Source organism: Lonchura striata, chromosome 8, assembly GCF_046129695.1.
Source record: "Lonchura striata isolate bLonStr1 chromosome 8, bLonStr1.mat, whole genome shotgun sequence".
Taxonomy (NCBI): Eukaryota; Metazoa; Chordata; class Aves; order Passeriformes; family Estrildidae; genus Lonchura; species Lonchura striata.
Window position 1 is genome coordinate 6,743,494 of NC_134610.1, and position 16,443 is coordinate 6,759,936.

The window sequence follows — 16,443 nt, forward strand, 5'->3', positions numbered from 1 at the left end:
TGAGAAAAGGATGATACTGATTAAATTAATTCATAAATGCTGTTCAAGTTTGAAATAAAGTTTGAAGCATTCTGTTAAGTAAATTTATTTATACATTTACTGTTGTTAGTATGAGCTGTGGAGGTTTTACCTTCAGAACTGGAGTTTTTGACTCAGTCTTAAGCTCATAGTCATATAATGAATTATATCTCTCTTTATTATGGGATCCAGGTTTCTGGTGACCTCACCACATTTGGGTTGGAAAAAAAGTCCAGTATTTGTCTCTGTATTTCACAGGCTGACTGTCTTAGCTAAGAATTTAATATCTACAATTTTGCATGTATTCAGAATAACAGATTTTTGTCAGCTAAATTGGCAAGCGTTTAGATATAATTTTTACAATAATAATTACATGGTTTCATTTTCATAAAACTTGTTTTTCTCCCTCCATCATATGCACTTTATCAGTATTTAACTTCAAATAACATGGAAGATGACTGTCTAATTTTCAGACAGAGAAATGCTATTTTTTCCATGGTGTTTTGACTGAATGCATCTGTAATTTTCACACCACAAGTGCGCGTGGGTACAGCATGGTTAGCTACTCAATCATAGATGATTATCTTATTTTTGGAATACCATAAATGTAATAAAAATCAAGTTCAGGATTTGGCAAGCTTTCAGTGAATAACTTTTTCTTCATGACTTGGCTGGAACAAAACAGCCTGTGGTAATAAACTTGATAGGATTATTTTATGCAGCACTTCCTATGAAAATTTGGGTGGTTTTTCCTTAGGTGTCCATAGGCACCTGTTTTAAAGATGAACTCCAAATTATTTCTGTGAGGTTTAGCCTGCCATTTCTGTCTTATCCCCAATGCTGAGGGTGGAGGAAGGAAGCCTTTATAAGGACAGATATAAATAGACCAAGGAAGGGATATGAGCAAAAGATGTTGCTGTCTTCCATCTGTGCCATTCCCACTTCACCAGTGCAGAAGTGACTCCCTCAGCCCCTTTCCCAAATGATTATATTCAGCTAATTCAGCTAATTGGAACACTGTTGATAAAGTCAATAAGGCTTTAAAATCTCTAAATGGTTGTGGGGGTTTTGTGGCTGTTTGTTTGCTCTTTTAATAAAAATTACATGCTTTTAACACATTCTTCTGGCCCTGGAAAATGCTACCTGGGCTTTTCTCCAAATCTGTCATGTTCATTATTTTATTGTCTCCTGGTGATGCTGACAGAGAAAAGCTGCTGTTCCTGCTGCAACCCTTCCTCAAAAACAACAAAGCAAGGAAAGAATAAGGAAGATGGAGTTAAATAAATTTGTTCTCTTTTCAGCCTTTAGCTTCTTAATGTTAGACCTTCTTCCTCTAACCTTTAAAGATGATAGCATGAGCTTTAAATCCTGTCTCTGGCAGTAACTAAGAAGGAATTCTTAGGGAGGGGGAAAAAAGGAATATCGATGGTGATATTTGCAGTTTTCATGATGGCTTTCCTGTCTGTAATATAATAAAGATTATTCTCATGGTGGTATATTCTTCTCATTAGTCCATTGAATCAGGAGTTCCAAAATTAAACCTGAAACTTCTGTTTCCTGTGGACAGTGAAGTATGAGAAGCTGGGAATAGACAGAGGATTGTGTGGAGGTGATGGGCAGTGACTCCTGCAGGCAGTGGTGGCTCTTGAGGAGTTGAAGCACACTTTCATATCCAGTAGTGTGCTTTAAAATTTATTATGTACTGAAGATTTCTATTGAATTTGGAAAATCTCATGTTTACACTCTGTATTAATTAATCATTTTCAGGTTTTTTGGTAAAAGAAGGCAATGGGATTGTAGAGGAGCTTCAAACTTAGAGGAACTACATCAACTTTTAAGTGAAATAATGATCAGAAGACTGAAGAATGATGTTCTAACTCAATTGCCTCCCAAAGTCAGGCAGCGTATTCCATTTGACCTCCCAAAAGCTGCAGCAAAGGTAGATTTTCCACTTCTGCTAAAAATACATTTGTATAAACATTAATAAATACAATGAATAGGTATATATATTTGTAATACATTAGGGAAATTACATTATTTGTAATACATTAATGGAAATATCTATGTATTGATATGTATTTTTATGTATGCATGTGTATTATATGTAGTTACAAAGATTGTGTGAATATAAAGCAGAGTATCTCTTACTGTTTTTAAAATATAACACAAAGAACACTAATACAGCAATTCTTTTTTTCATCAATGATAAAATTTGTTCTAATTCTAGTACAATCTTATTTTCTGTCTTCTTTTCCCATAGATTTTGAATCCTTCATTTACTTTTAGCCAGTTTTGATAGAGTTCTCCAAAGTTCCTAAACATTTCACACTTAAAACATACCTGTACTGTGTACTCTGTGTCTAACCACTGGTCTCTCCTGCCAATTAGAATCTGAATGCCACTTTTGCAGAGTGGGAGAAATTAATGAGAAGTCTGAGTTCAGATGCCTCTGAAAGCCACTTTTCTCAAGTCATGAATCTGATCACACGCATGTACAAGGAAACAGCCATTGCCAAGGTGAGCCTGCAAGTCTTAATATCCCTAAAATATCCAGTATGTGTTTTTAACCTCATAAAATTGGTTTTATTGGCCAGAATACGAGATGAGGTTATTTGGTTTATTTTATAATCATGACATGGAGAAACACTGTTTCCCTGTATGTTTATGGAATAAGCAAAACCCCATTACAATGAAAAAAGAAATCTGAAGACCCTGCAACGTGTATTGCATTAACTGTTGATCACTGATAAATTTTGTTATTAACTGTCATCATTGCCTTAATGGCTTTTGCAAAAGATACTGAAAATTACATTTGACACAAAAGAATTGTATGAATGGTTAAATAGAGCAGTATTTTATTATTATGGTATCATGAACATATCATATTTATTCTTTCAGTTTTGATATATGGCTTTGTGTGTGTGGATACAGAAGTTCTGATTAAATATTATCTTGTCTGTTTGAAATATGTTTGTTTTTCTCAAATATGGATTAAAACATCAGATAATCATGTCTGAATTAAAAGGAGGTTTATCTACATCTTAAATCTGGAAGAAGTGCCATTTAATTTTATAATCTTTTGAGGATAAATTTGTGTGGGTTTGCTCCCTCTGAATGAGTAAGTTAGTTTTCTCAAAGCCATCAAGTTGTGATATTTTTTAAACAAAATAATCTGAATTATTTGATTCTTAGCAATGTCAGTGTTTGATAAAGTGTTACATAGATAACAAAAGATATGGAAATTTACCTTTTCATGTTATAAAGAATTGAAAGACATGAAAATAAAAACTGTCTTTTTGAATATTTTGTGTGTCTCACTAATGAAAACACTTGCTCACTGCAGGCAGGAGCAGTCAAGGACTACATCAAAATGATGCTTGACAATGACAAACTGAAGTTCCTTGTCTTTGCCCATCACCTGAGCATGCTGCAAGCCTGCACAGAGGCAGTGATAGAGAGCAAGGTAAAGCCTTAACAAATGTGCACACAAATTTACCTTCACTTACACAAATGGCTGTGAGCTGTGTTTGAATTCAGCAGAACTGCACACAAGCACAGCAGTGGAAGGATTTATGTGTATATGGATCAGTGCCACAGGATTAAAAGGGATCATGGGGTTCTGAAGAACTGCTTTGTGTTTAAGGATGATGTAAACACACTTGTATCTGCTTTGACTTTATTATTATTAAATCAGTGCTGTAGGCAATTGTTTCCCAAATTTTTCTACTAGTATGCTTCTGTCTATTTTTGAGGGGTTTTAACTACACACTATCATCTTACCTGAATGCTTAATTCAAAGCAGTAAAAATGTTTGCAAACAGCTTTCACCTTATTTTGATCATGGACTCTTAAATATTGCTTGGAAATGGTGGCTAACTTTGTTATTTTGTATTTTTATTCTTTTTAGCTGTTTGGAATTTTAAAAAATGGTGTCAGGTTAATTCCAGATTCTTCTGTGAAATATTCCATTTTAAGATCCCACATTCATTCTATCTTCTGCTTTTGCAAACAGAGCCTACACTTCTCTAGAGAGAGCCTTAATTTTAAATCAAAGGGCAAAAGAGTGCTGGTGTATCCTGATCCCCATGACAGGAATAGAACAGTTCTTTTCCTATTTTTGCTGGGGGACAGGGAGGGATTGTGTCTGAAAACAGGCAGTGATGATGTAATTTAGTCTCTGTTCTGATGTTACAGGCTCGCTACATCCGAATAGATGGGAGTGTTCCCTCTGCAGAGAGGATTCACCTCGTCAATCAGTTCCAGAAGGACCCCGAAACCCGCGTTGCTATTTTGAGTATTCAGGCAGCTGGTCAGGTAGGGCAGAACAGAAAATATGAGAACTAATACACTTGAAGAATATAGCTACTGAAATCGTTGATGACTGAAGTGGTCTACTGAAGGCAATTTGTCTTCGTGCAATTTGTCCTTTTGTAGAACCTGTGTTAATTTCTTTGCACTAATCATGTTAACTGTTCTAAGCCTCTATTGCATTTATTTGAGCTAAATTATGATAAGCAGCAGTATCTCATTCTTGAATAATTAGAAAAACTCCATCTCTCTAAAAGCACTAGATTAAGGGGAAATAGATGTTATTCCATAATGAAAAGTAGTGTGCAGTCCTTGCATAATATTAAAGTATTTTTTGAACCTGAGGCCCAGGGAAGAATCAGGAAAATAAATCCATCTGCTGTTGAGGACCACCTTGACCACCCTCTTATTTCCATATTAAAATGTCCTGTACAACATGTAGTTTGTTAAAACTAAAGATAATCAGATAATCAGTTTTTGTGTGTGGTACCTTTTTTTTAAAGAATGCATCTACTTACTCTGCTTAGGGTTTAACATTCACTGCTGCCACTCACGTTGTGTTTGCTGAATTATACTGGGATCCAGGCCACATTAAACAAGCAGAAGACAGAGCACACCGCATTGGGCAGTGCAGCTCGGTGAACATTCACTTCCTGATTGCCAAAGGAACCATGGACACCCTCATGTGGGCAATGCTCAACCGCAAGGTGGGTGTGCAGCGGGGCCGAGGCATCGGAGCTGGCTGTGCCTGGGGCTGCACTCCAGTGCCACAGCAGTCCTGTGTATCTGGAACACTGAGACAAACTGATACACCTACCATTGCATATCAGCAAAATGTCCATGTTTGTTCTGATTTAGTCTTTTCTAGCTTTCTGCTCTTCATTCAAGGTGCAAAGATAATGAGTCTTTGCCAAGGGGAACGCGATGGTTCATATCCACACGAGATGGTTGTTTTATCTTCTAGCTCTTTATTACTGTTGTTTCTCAATTTACAATTTTAAGGCATTCAGACATTCTACTCACTCATAACAGCTAGAATTTGTTATGGGTTGTTTTTTTTTTAATTGAATGAATGCTGTTCCTTAACTAAGCTTCCTTTCTGAGAGGAAGAGGCATTTTCAGATAATACTTTTTCAGTAGATCCAAGATTACACTAATCTTTTCTTCTGTTGCCATTTTCCACAAGTATCATGCAATTGTTGTTAGCAGTTGGAGAATCATGGAATGGTTTAGGTTGGAAAGGTCCTTAAAGCTCATCCTGCCTGGTGCATTATGAGTCTCCTTAAACATGGCAGAGATGGGGCTCAGTAATTCAACAACAATTTATTTTACAAGTTCTGTAACAGAATAATTCTGTATTTGTCTCCACATGCCAAGCAAAAAATGTTAAGGCTGTTAGAGGATGTACACAGTGTATATATTCTCTTTTATCTTCAATAAATAATGACATTTTGTGTACAGCTTCACTGTTTGCAGTGTGCTAAATAGAGCACTTACTATTACTGTGTTCCTGCAGGCCAAAGTCACAGGCAGCACCTTGAATGGCAAGAAAGAGAAAATGCAGGCTGAAGAAGGTGATAAGGACAAATGGGATTTTTTGAGTTTTGCTGAAACCTGGACCCCAAATGAAAGTCTAGAAGTTCCCCAAAATGAACTTTTATTTACACATGTAAGACTTCAAACTTTGTTTTTTCTGTTTCCTTTCATTTAAAAAAGTTGTAGCAGCCATTTACTTCACCTTTCTGTGCACTTCAGACATTACTAATGGAGAAAGACCAAAAAAGTAGGAAAAAGTAATGTAAATTCCATTTTAAAACTTAGTTGGGAAAAGTGCTTTGTGGGGAATAAATGTCATCTACATCTTCTGATGGGTCCTTATGTTTTGTTTAGGTGACTGAGCCATCGTCAGAGTCGGATAAGACAAAGTAATTCCTGTTCAAATGACATCTTTGCTAATTGTGCTGAATTAATTGGACTAATATTTTAAACAGTGTTTGAAAGCCTTTCCTTGTAATGAAGGTCTTCAAAAAAGGCACACAGCTTATCAGTTCTGTGTATCTCTTTTCTGGTAGTGCCATTTCAGAATTTCCAGGAGAATACTGAAAATGCTTTTCTGAAATCAGGAATGTTGAATTGCTTTTTCTGCTCAGTGTTTGTTCTTGAAGTTATCTTTTGTTAAAGATATCTTTTGTTTAGCAGTTTCTGATGCAGTCATAAGTGAGGTTTAGAGGTCTTTTCCAACCTAAATGATTCTGTGATTCTGTATTCCTTTCCTCTTCCCTAGTTTGAAAAGGACAGACAGCATGACATACGTTCCTTTTTTTCCCCCAAATCCTCCACGGAGAAGAAACGCAAAAGATTTTCTGGTGATGAATTGTTACAAAATGATTCAGATTCTTCTGCAGTCACAATAGAAGAGGATGCAGAGAAGAGTGATGAAAACTTGGATTCCTCAAGGATAAGTGAGGTGGAGGCAATTTGTGATGAAGATATTTGTGAACATGAAGCCAAAAGAGCAAAGAGCATAAGTGGATCGACCCCAGTCAGCTCCAGTAATAAAAAGAAAACATCTCTGACTGGAAAAAAGCCTTCTTTGTTTTCAGAAAAAAACAGTCAACTCCGTCCTTGTGGCTTAAATACTTCAAGTGAAAGTACAGATTTAAATAAAGTTTGGCATTGCAGTGCTTGCACTTACATTAACAATGCTCTGCTGCCTTACTGTGAGATGTGCCATTGCCCCCAGGGCAGGGATGGTGAGTAAGGGGCACTGCAGAGGGAAAGATGCATTTTTCATTTCAGTTGTGGTCAGGCTCAGAAAAAACAATTTTTTTAAACCTATGACTACACAGAAGTCAGGAAAATATGATACTCCTTAGTCTTGCTTTCCCCAAGGATCTTTTACATGAGTCTAACTTGAAACAAGTGAAAAATGCCCATAGATATAAATTCCATAAGGAAGAATATATCCTTTGTTTTGTTTGCAGCAAATATCCCTCTCATCTTCCTTGAGGTTTATGGTTATTCTGAATATAATCAAACAGCAAAACTTTTACCTTTCAAAGCAGTGGGGTGTTGGAGTTTTATTAACTTGAGCATTGTGTATTTGTCATGAGAGACATTATCTGGAAAATATGTCTTTTCTTTCTCCACCAGCTCACAGCAGATTTCTTTTACTAAATTTAAGTTATCTGGAAAATTAATGAAACATTTTTATAAATATATGCCACTATTTGTCATTTCAGTTGCAAAGCCATGGGTAGGGTTCTTTTTGCTTCTTTTTTCATTTATTTAAATCTCTGGGCTTGTTCAAATAAGGACAACTTCTGAGTTTCACAGCTACAAATCAATGCCTTGGAAAACTACTTTGTGTGCTTATGGTATATAGTAACTGTAATATAGAATTTCTAGCTGCATTGTTTATTACATATATATTTTGACATTAATCATGCTGCAGGGGATTACATAAATTAAAAGCTTTGTTCCATGTGTTTGTTCTCTTACCGTTAAAGTTAGGTCTAACTTGCTAAGTGGTTGCACCATTATAATACTAGAGAATGCAGTGCCATGGCTTTGTATTTCAGTGATGTGTTCCTGTCTCAGGTGTGTTATTAGGTACCCGTCAGGTAACACAAATCATTGCTTTGCTTCTTTCTTTGTCTTTAGGTGAGAGAAATGGTGACGCTCCCAGGAGCCAGATGGAGGAAGGAGTGTCAGAGGAGCTCAGGAGAGATGGAGAGAGAGCAGAATGCAGTGCTGAAGGCAGAAGAGGAAATTTGGGGGAATTGGGGGCCCAGAAATCTCTTGAAATCAGAGAACAGCAAGCTGTTGGCGCTGAAAAGGAAGAAAGCGAAAAAGAACGTGGAGAAGGTAAAGTGGGACTTGGAAAGAACAATTCTATCTGATTGTGAAACTGAATTAAATGCCTCTGGCATGAAAAAATGGCTTTTAAATAAAACCGTACATCTCCAAAACACAGAAGTACAAGCTGCTGGTGCATGAGACTTTCTCATTTTGGCCTGGGCCATGTGTTGAATTTGGATGCTGGATAAGCCCAGCCTTTCCAAACAGCTCCTGGAGCAAACCAGAGCTGACTGACTTCAGGACTGTGACAAACCAGCAGCTGGGAATGTGGGTGGTTGTACTGGAACTCAGGAGAGACAGGCAAACAGATGATGGGTCATCCAAGAGAAACAGAAAAATAAAATACACAAATACCTTTAGAGTTTGCCGCTTGAACTCTGCACCTTATGTTGTTCTGGAATTAAATACGTGTTAAATATTATTTTAATGTCAGAGTAGAATGAATGAATAAAAATCTTTAATGCCAGTATTTTTTCTGTTATAGATAATTCAGGCACATTCCAAATATATGATGGGCTTATGTTTTGTGCAAGCAAGAATACTGACAGAATCCACCTCTATACAAAGGTAAACTTGAAATAGGCATTGTCATTGTCATTTTAAAATTGCAAAGGAGAACGCTGCCCTATGAAATGTTTCTGTATGCTCTCCTTTGTTCTGTTTGATGTAAAAGCATTAATATTTTTGTATTAACTGAAAAGTACAAAAATTAGGTAGTTTATCATTCTAGTTCTTTTTCTCAGTGGAATTAAGTAATAATTCCTTATATACATAACTTCCAACACTTCTCCTGGCTTACAGAATTGGGCTAAATCATCTGGAATAGAATGATTTCCAGTGACAGTTGTTTAAAATTCCTTTTGTATTATTAGTGTCTTATCACAAAACAACTTGAATAGAGTAACATTCAAATAAAAAATGACAGTACATCCTAACACACCAAGTAAATAAAATATTGCCACCACATTTTCAGAAAACTCAACATTGGTGCTATGTGTAAGTCAGTAACTTCCTGAATAAAGCCCATTATCATTAATCTGCAGTGGTGATTGGATGCAGCAACCAGCAGCTGGGAATTTTCCAGGTCATTATTCAAGGGGAGGTCAGGACATACCAATTTTTTCTTTCAAGTGATATCAAAGTTCAGTGGGAAGATTTCTTCAAATTCACTGAGTGAAGCAGCACAGATAACTGAGGGCAAGCCTTTGGGATAGGACATTTCTATGAGGCTTATGTAGCTGGGAAAGTCAGAATGAGTCCCAAAGTCCTCCTGTATCTGAAGATTTGTTCTGTGTACTTGCAGTGTATGCTGCTGCCTAGCTTCACACATCTTATTCAGACAAAGATGCATTTTGGGTGGGTTTTGGGCAATTGTCTGGTTTTGGTTTTGCTGGGATTAGAGATTCATTATGCCAGATACTGCACAAAATTCAGTGGTGAGACCCCAGAGAATTCTGCTTTGACACCTTCTCTCAAATGATTATGAATCGTCAATAAATTTCTTAGCCAGATGTACCCACTGGGACAACTTATTCCTTTAAAAATTAACTGGAGAACTTTTTCAGACATTAAAGTATGATAAACAATATTCAAGAATTCTTTTTTTAAATTGTAATGAAGTGACAATCTCCTATCTCAAATCATTCATTTCCCTTAGAATTCAGTCAAGAGGATTGTAATTTCAGTTTAATAAAAGGCAGTTTGTGTGTCTGAACTATTTGCAAAAAAAATCAGATCTATTAAAAGTTAAAATGTTCAGCCTTGTTAATTTTAGGTAGATTAATATGAATAATCTTTCTTGTATTTTTGCTGTTATCTCTGTGCCTTATTGTTAATTCTGCAAAAACTTGACCTTGAGGAACTAAATTTAGTAGGAAGGGAGGAAAATTCACTGGAAACAGATTACTTTTTCTACATTGTGCTACACTGTAAACAAAACTGTTTGCTTGTCTAGGATGGTGAACCACTGAATCATAATTTCATTCCACTGGACATACAGCTGGATAACTGGGAAGATTTACCAGAGACTTTCCAGAACAAAAAAAATCGTGCATTGGTAAGAACAAGTTCTACTGGCACAGCAATATAATATTTAATGCAGAAGAAGATTACTTACTTTTACAGAAATAAATGCAGAATACTGCCAGGCCTTGGGATATAGGCAGAGTTTCATCAAAGCAATCTTACAGATGTTGATGTGAATAATTAATTATGGATTCTATTACTCTGGCAAATTATTGTGCCTTCTGTTCACATTGCAGTAGCAGAAATTAACCAGACATCATTTCATTTCTCATTTACAGGATTAGTTACTAACTTTCATAAGTCAACAAAATAACTTCTTTAAGGATCTGAATTAAATAGAGCCACACTCTAAATAATAATGTTCTAGATTGTATGAGAGCTGCAGGCCTGAGCAGGCCTTCATTCTCACTCTCCCTTTGGTCTACTAAGTTTTCAAAGCACTGTCAGGCACAGCTCCACAGAGACATTCAGTTAATTTAGGAATAAAGATCCCATTCATAGTGGGGTTTGAGGAGAACACTGCAAACACAAGTACTCAAGTAAGGAAATCCAGATTAAAACTAGATGGGAAATATTATCTGCTTAACTTAAAATCTGATTTTCCAAACAGAAAACTATCATGCAGGAATAAAACTGATTCTTTCTGTTGGTTCTCCTGCAAGGTAGGAATTTAAATTTGTAATGGGGATACCTGACTGATTGACCCAGCTGTTGTGTGAAGCAGCTCCTGACTGGGTCCCACAGATGGGGGCTGTGAAGAGTTACTTGAAAGCACCATTTCTGGTTGTAGGAGCTGTTTCCAGCCAGTGTAGAATGCACTAATCCATGGCACTGTTTTGCTGTAATTAGCTCTGTGCAAAGCCTGTCTTGCTGCTGACTGTTGTGTTCTCTGACAGATCCTGAGGTTTGTGAAAGAATGGACTCATCTAACAGCAATGAAACAGAAGATTGTCAGAAAAAGTGGTCAGATATTCTGTAGTCCCATTCATGCTGCAGAAGAGCTGTCTAAAAAGCAGTCGGTGGGCAGCAGTACAAAGAGGTATGTGGAGTCTGGTTTTAATTCCTCTTACCAATTACTGCAGAAAGTTTGATTTATTTAATGTGGCCTCCAGTGGAATGATGCTAAGTCTGGACTTTACAGTGACTGCTTGTTACAGTGACAGAGGCAGCCAGGCATGTTGATGAATCTGCTGGAAGTGTCTCTTTCCCTGCCCAGCTCTGTGCCCCATTCAGCAGCTGCACTGGCTCTGCTGCACTGCACGTTTCAACATCTGGAACTTGCCAGATGTTTTTAAAGGAAAAACCCTGACCTCAGGGCCACAACAGAAAAGTAAGGTCAGAGCATCTTGTTCTCCCCACCTGGATGCAGAAAGAGATTATTACTTGCCATCAGTGAGATAATGTTTTACTCATAATTCACAGCCAACTCTAACCCTTTCCAGTTCTTGTTTTTTCTTTAAGCAGTTCCCTGTGGATGACGTTTCTCAAAACTGTGGCTCTCTTTGCTGAGTGTCACTGAAAAGGACTGGTGTTTGATCCCTGGTGTTAAAACCTAAATGTACCTTTGATTCCCTTTCTTTCCTTTTTTTGATGTGGTCTTCTTTGACAGATATTTGTAGCCTCAGTGTTGTCATTGCTCTGCACAGAACATATCATGCAAACCATCTAAAATCTTATTTCCCTCAATCCCCACTATTAAATTCCTCAGGGTGACTATTTTGGCTGTAGATAAGAATGTAGTAAATAAATAGTTTGTAATTCCAGTAGTATCAGAAGCAGAGGGTAATATGTGTTTGTTAACCTCTTGCCTGATTGTGTTCTTCCATGAAGTATAGGAAAAATCTGTGAATGGTGCTAGAAAACCTACCAGGACCCTCAGCAGCCTTGTAGGGTGAGTTGTAGGGTTTGGCAGATGTTCAGTACAGAGATATCCTCAGAAGTTGTCTGAATAGTGGTTTCTGTGAAACAATTTTAAGTTTTTAACTAAGAGCAGTTGTGTTTTACAGGGTTTCACATGAAAATAAAGCAGGGAGATCAAACGTAACTAATGGAGCAAGGAGTCCTCCAGAGCTTGTAAAGCTTCCTGGATTATCCAGTGTCACTGAGACATCACCTAACTGAACAAAATGCCTTTCAGGTTTCACTGGTAGGCAGTATCAAACTGCAGTCATTTTTTAATTGTTATACACAAACCAAGTTACCTGTTCACTGATTAGAATTCAGTTTTAGAAAAAGGTTTTTAATATGGAAGTATATAAAGCATGTTTTCCCAAGCTTTCTTCATTTCTCATCCAGAAAATGAGGAATGTTTGAAGAGAATGTGCTGTACCAATCCTGCTGCAGCCCAGAGTGCTGCTCCCTTTGCTGACAGGATTTGTCACTCTCTCAGGTATGTGACCAGGGAGGATGTGGCAGCAGCCTCGCTCTCCAAGGCCAGCAGCAGCGGGGGCAGCGTTCGCCTCATCTCCAAAGAAATGGGGGCTTCTCTGGACAAAGGTGCTTCTCCTAAACCATCCACAAAGTAGGTTCATTAATGCAAGAGGATGATTAAGTTCTTTTGCTGCATTTTTTTTAATGGTAGTAAAATTATTTGCTATGAGTGTCTGCTTTGCTGAAGTACAGTAGTTAGATAAGAAACTTGCTGTAGTGCTAATGAGCTCTGCTTTATTCTTCTAACAATTTAGAAGAAACAATTTCATGTGTTGTCTGCTGACAGAGCTGCTAATTAACTGAGTGTGACTAACATAAAACAAGAGAATAGTTATGTGATTCAGTAAGAGAAAACAATGTTAGCTCAGCCCTCCTGTGAGGTCAACATCAAATTGAGGACACCAAATTTGCTCCTATTTTGCCTCAGAATTTTAAAAAAATGGGGACAAAGAAGTGAAAATTCCAATCAGGAGTTACGCTTTTAATATTTTCTCATGAACAAGCACAGTGTATCCTACTTTGTTTTGAGTAGGAAATTCATAGGCAGCTATAGAGATTGTAAAGAGAAACCAAGATCTTTCCTTTGACTTTTACTTCTGTTAAAGAGGGGGCTGAAACATTTTACTTTTGTATGTGTGCATCCCTGATAGAAATCACCATGTCTTTATAAATACAGCATTATTTCAGCTAATAATTGAGTGTAGTAAGATGTGCAGAAGAAAAATCTGCCTTGTAATATTGCCAAATTTTGTTTAAATGGAAGGGTAAACCAAGTAAAGGATTTCCACTGTGCAGATATCAATCTGAGCAAGGTATTATTTCAGCTAAAATGATTTTTCAGAACATAAAATGTTACACAGTACATAAACCCCCCATGAACTGGGCTGCTGAATACATAATTTATCCAGAGCTGTACTTTGTTCTCTGCCATCAGACTGCTTTCAGAAACCGGAAATGATCCCTCAGCCCTTCCTCCAGGGCAGACTGATGCTGCAGACTCCTCCCTGTCCAAAGGGTATCTGCAGGCCCTGGACAAGCAGGGGACCCCGCTGTGTCTGAGCTGCCAGCAGCCAACAGCTCAGCCCCCGCCCGGCTGCCCGGCCTGGGACACGCGCTTCTGCTGCCACGCCTGCCAGGAGGACTTCTCCATCCGCTCCAGCCAGAGCTACCTCCGCTCCAAGGTGTTCCAGATCGAGCACGGCGTGTGCCAGTGCTGCCAGCACAACGCCCAGGAGCTTTATCTCAGCGTCAGGGATGCACCCAGGAGTCAGAGGAAGCAGCTTCTGGAGAGCTCTTGGATGTCTCACCTTCCCCTTGGGCAGGTGATGTTCTGGGGTTTCAGCAGTAACAGCTGGTCTGCGTATAGAGTTCAGAGACAGCCAAAAATGCTCTTACAGATTTAAGATAGAAAGGTAACCTAGCACCAACAACAGAACAAGAAAATAAAATCCTCTTAAAATTAACTAAATCCTATTGTCTTCTAACACCTCTAAAAGGCACAGGCATCAGAGCTCTGATTCTGTAGGGATGTGCACATACCAGGGCTGGCTGAAAACATGCCAGCTACTTAAGAGTTGTTGCTTGTCCAGTGGGAGTAACTCAAAAATGCCAAGGCTGGCTTTCTTTATCTTGATGAAAACTATAGCTAGCTACTTCCCAGAATTTCTTTGTTCCTACAGTAGAATGTCCACATAGTTGAGGAGTGTCTCACCCCTGCCCTGTCCTTTTTGTGCTGCAGCTGAATGAGATGATCAGGAGCCCGGCAGAGGGGCAGTTCTGGCAGGTGGACCACATCCAGCCTGTGTACAGTGGAGGAGGACAATGCTCCCTGGAGAACCTTCAGACCCTGTGCACAGCCTGCCACAGAGAGGTCAGTGCATGGAGCCAGGAATCCTGGCCCTCTCAGGGGGAAACTGCACTTGGGCACCTCCTGAGCTCTGCTCCCTCCTGCTCAGAACCCCAGTGCTCACAGCCTCTCCCTCTCAGACAGCCGAGGTGGAAAGGCAGCATTAAACTATTACAATATGACAGTTTCCTCCGGATTTGGGAAAATGTTGTCTTAATAAACATTTGCATTTCAACATGCTGTCTACTGCAAAAACAGAGTGGACTTCAACTGGGGGCTAATGCTTTCTGCTGGACATGTTTCCAAGTATCAATACTCACTGAACCAACCTCTCTCTTTTGCAGAGAACTGCAAAACAGGCCAAGGAAAGAAGCCAGCTGAAGAGAAGATCTTTAGCTACAAAGTATGCCTGTGATATCACCAAATTTCTTGTGAAGAAGTAAAACGCACAATACATTCAGGTACATCCTAACTGTGAAACCAATATAGTTAAGAGTTTTCCTCTTGCACTGATTCAACAAAATTGCTGTTATCATGCTGTTGGTAGAGAGAAGAAAATAAGGAAGTAAACCAAAGAAATTATCTGTAACATCCAAAGTACTTGATCATAATGTTTTTTAATGGCTCTGGTTTAAAGCTCAATTTCTGTGTGCAACTTTAATGCCATTTTGAAGCATTATGGTTTCCTCTTGCAGGGTAGTTAGCACTGCAAGAATTTAAGGAAGTTCTGTTGAACCTGCTGGTGGTACTACAGAGTTCAATTGTATTGGGAACTTCATGGACCTAGAAGATGTCTTAGTTTTAATTCTTTTTGTTGCTCACATACCAAAACTACAGAATAAAATACAGCAATTACGACAAAAACTAGCACAAGTGATTTGTTTCCTCTAGTGCTGCTCACCCACAGAAGGCTGACTCCTGGCATGGGCCTGACTTGCAGGATTTTGGCATTTAGAATTGATGTCAGTTGAATTCTGGTTTTAGTTAAACCAGCTTGTATTGAAATGTTACTCAGGATAGGAAACATTAAATATTAGCAATTATTTCATCAAAGGTCATTTCTGGGAAATGCTACAGTCAAACACTCCTTAATGAGATTGCAGAGATACTGGTCATTTTGGACTGCTTACCTGGCTTGCTTTACAGTTACTTTAAATAAATACAGCTCTTTCTCCTGTATTTCTTTTATTGCTCTGTCCACCTCCTGCTCGAATGCTGAGCTGTAAGCTCATAAAGCAGAGTTGAGCACAACACATCATATTACATGCAGGCCTGAAATTTCAATTACAACTACTTAAAATAAGCAGAGTTACCCTTGTGAGAAGAATCCTTGAAGTTATAACTTTTGAACAGAGAAAAAGACTGTTTAAGACAAGATAGTTACATGAGTGCACTATTTTCTACAGTCAAACTAACTTTACCTGCGTTAATGATGTTTGTGATGTCTCAGTATGATAAAGGAATCACCTCTCCAGCACTTAAATGACCAAGTTACTTAAAGGTTGTGACCAGGTTATCAGGACCTGGTTATGACCAGGTTATCAGGAATTACCTGATAACCAAGTATGAGAGATTTTCAAGTTTCTGCAGCCTTTACAAGAGGCCACTGCAGTGTAGTATTACTGAAGGGTTTCCTTCTGGGGAAGAAGCTTAACCTAAATTTTAGTTACCAGTAAATCAGGAATTGGCCGGTGTAATTAATTTTAAAGAAGCCACACAGTTAAAGAGCAGATACAGGTCTTTATCATACTTACCCCACTGTCTGAGGGAACACACAACCTGGAAAGCAAAGTCTGTGACAAGATTTTACCTATTAACTTTCCTTCATCCTGAAAGACATATTTCTACTTCATAGAACTTTATGTGAGGAGAAAGACTCTGATTCCTGTCCCCCTCAAAAAAGTTTTAGGTTAACACGTGGGATCCTGTTACTAATAGCAGAACTCAACTCAATG

At 38.2% G+C, this 16,443-nt stretch overlaps 1 protein-coding gene across 2 annotated transcripts in view; it reads left to right on the top strand.

Moving 5' to 3' along the window:
- ZRANB3 (zinc finger RANBP2-type containing 3) overlaps nt 1–15,667 on the top strand; it is a 41,111-nt gene extending 25,444 nt beyond the window's left edge. The window contains exons 7-22 of one of the 2 annotated variants that reach the window (XM_021548723.2): nt 1,786–1,957; nt 2,407–2,535; nt 3,362–3,481; nt 4,213–4,332; nt 4,854–5,033; nt 5,843–5,995; nt 6,611–7,079; nt 7,990–8,193; nt 8,672–8,754; nt 10,142–10,243; nt 11,109–11,251; nt 12,602–12,733; nt 13,577–13,964; nt 14,381–14,512; nt 14,833–14,949; nt 15,184–15,667. In XM_021548723.2, coding sequence (XP_021404398.2) covers nt 1,786–1,957; nt 2,407–2,535; nt 3,362–3,481; nt 4,213–4,332; nt 4,854–5,033; nt 5,843–5,995; nt 6,611–7,079; nt 7,990–8,193; nt 8,672–8,754; nt 10,142–10,243; nt 11,109–11,251; nt 12,602–12,733; nt 13,577–13,964; nt 14,381–14,512; nt 14,833–14,931 — 2,626 coding nt within the window. In that variant the 3' untranslated portion in view covers nt 14,932–14,949; nt 15,184–15,667. Of the gene's footprint in view, nt 1–1,785; nt 1,958–2,406; nt 2,536–3,361; nt 3,482–4,212; nt 4,333–4,853; nt 5,034–5,842; nt 5,996–6,610; nt 7,080–7,989; nt 8,194–8,671; nt 8,755–10,141; nt 10,244–11,108; nt 11,252–12,601; nt 12,734–13,576; nt 13,965–14,380; nt 14,513–14,832 lie in introns of both variants that reach the window. The other variant, XM_077784907.1, reaches the window with a different exon arrangement.
- Nucleotides 15,668–16,443: the final 776 nt, after the last annotated feature.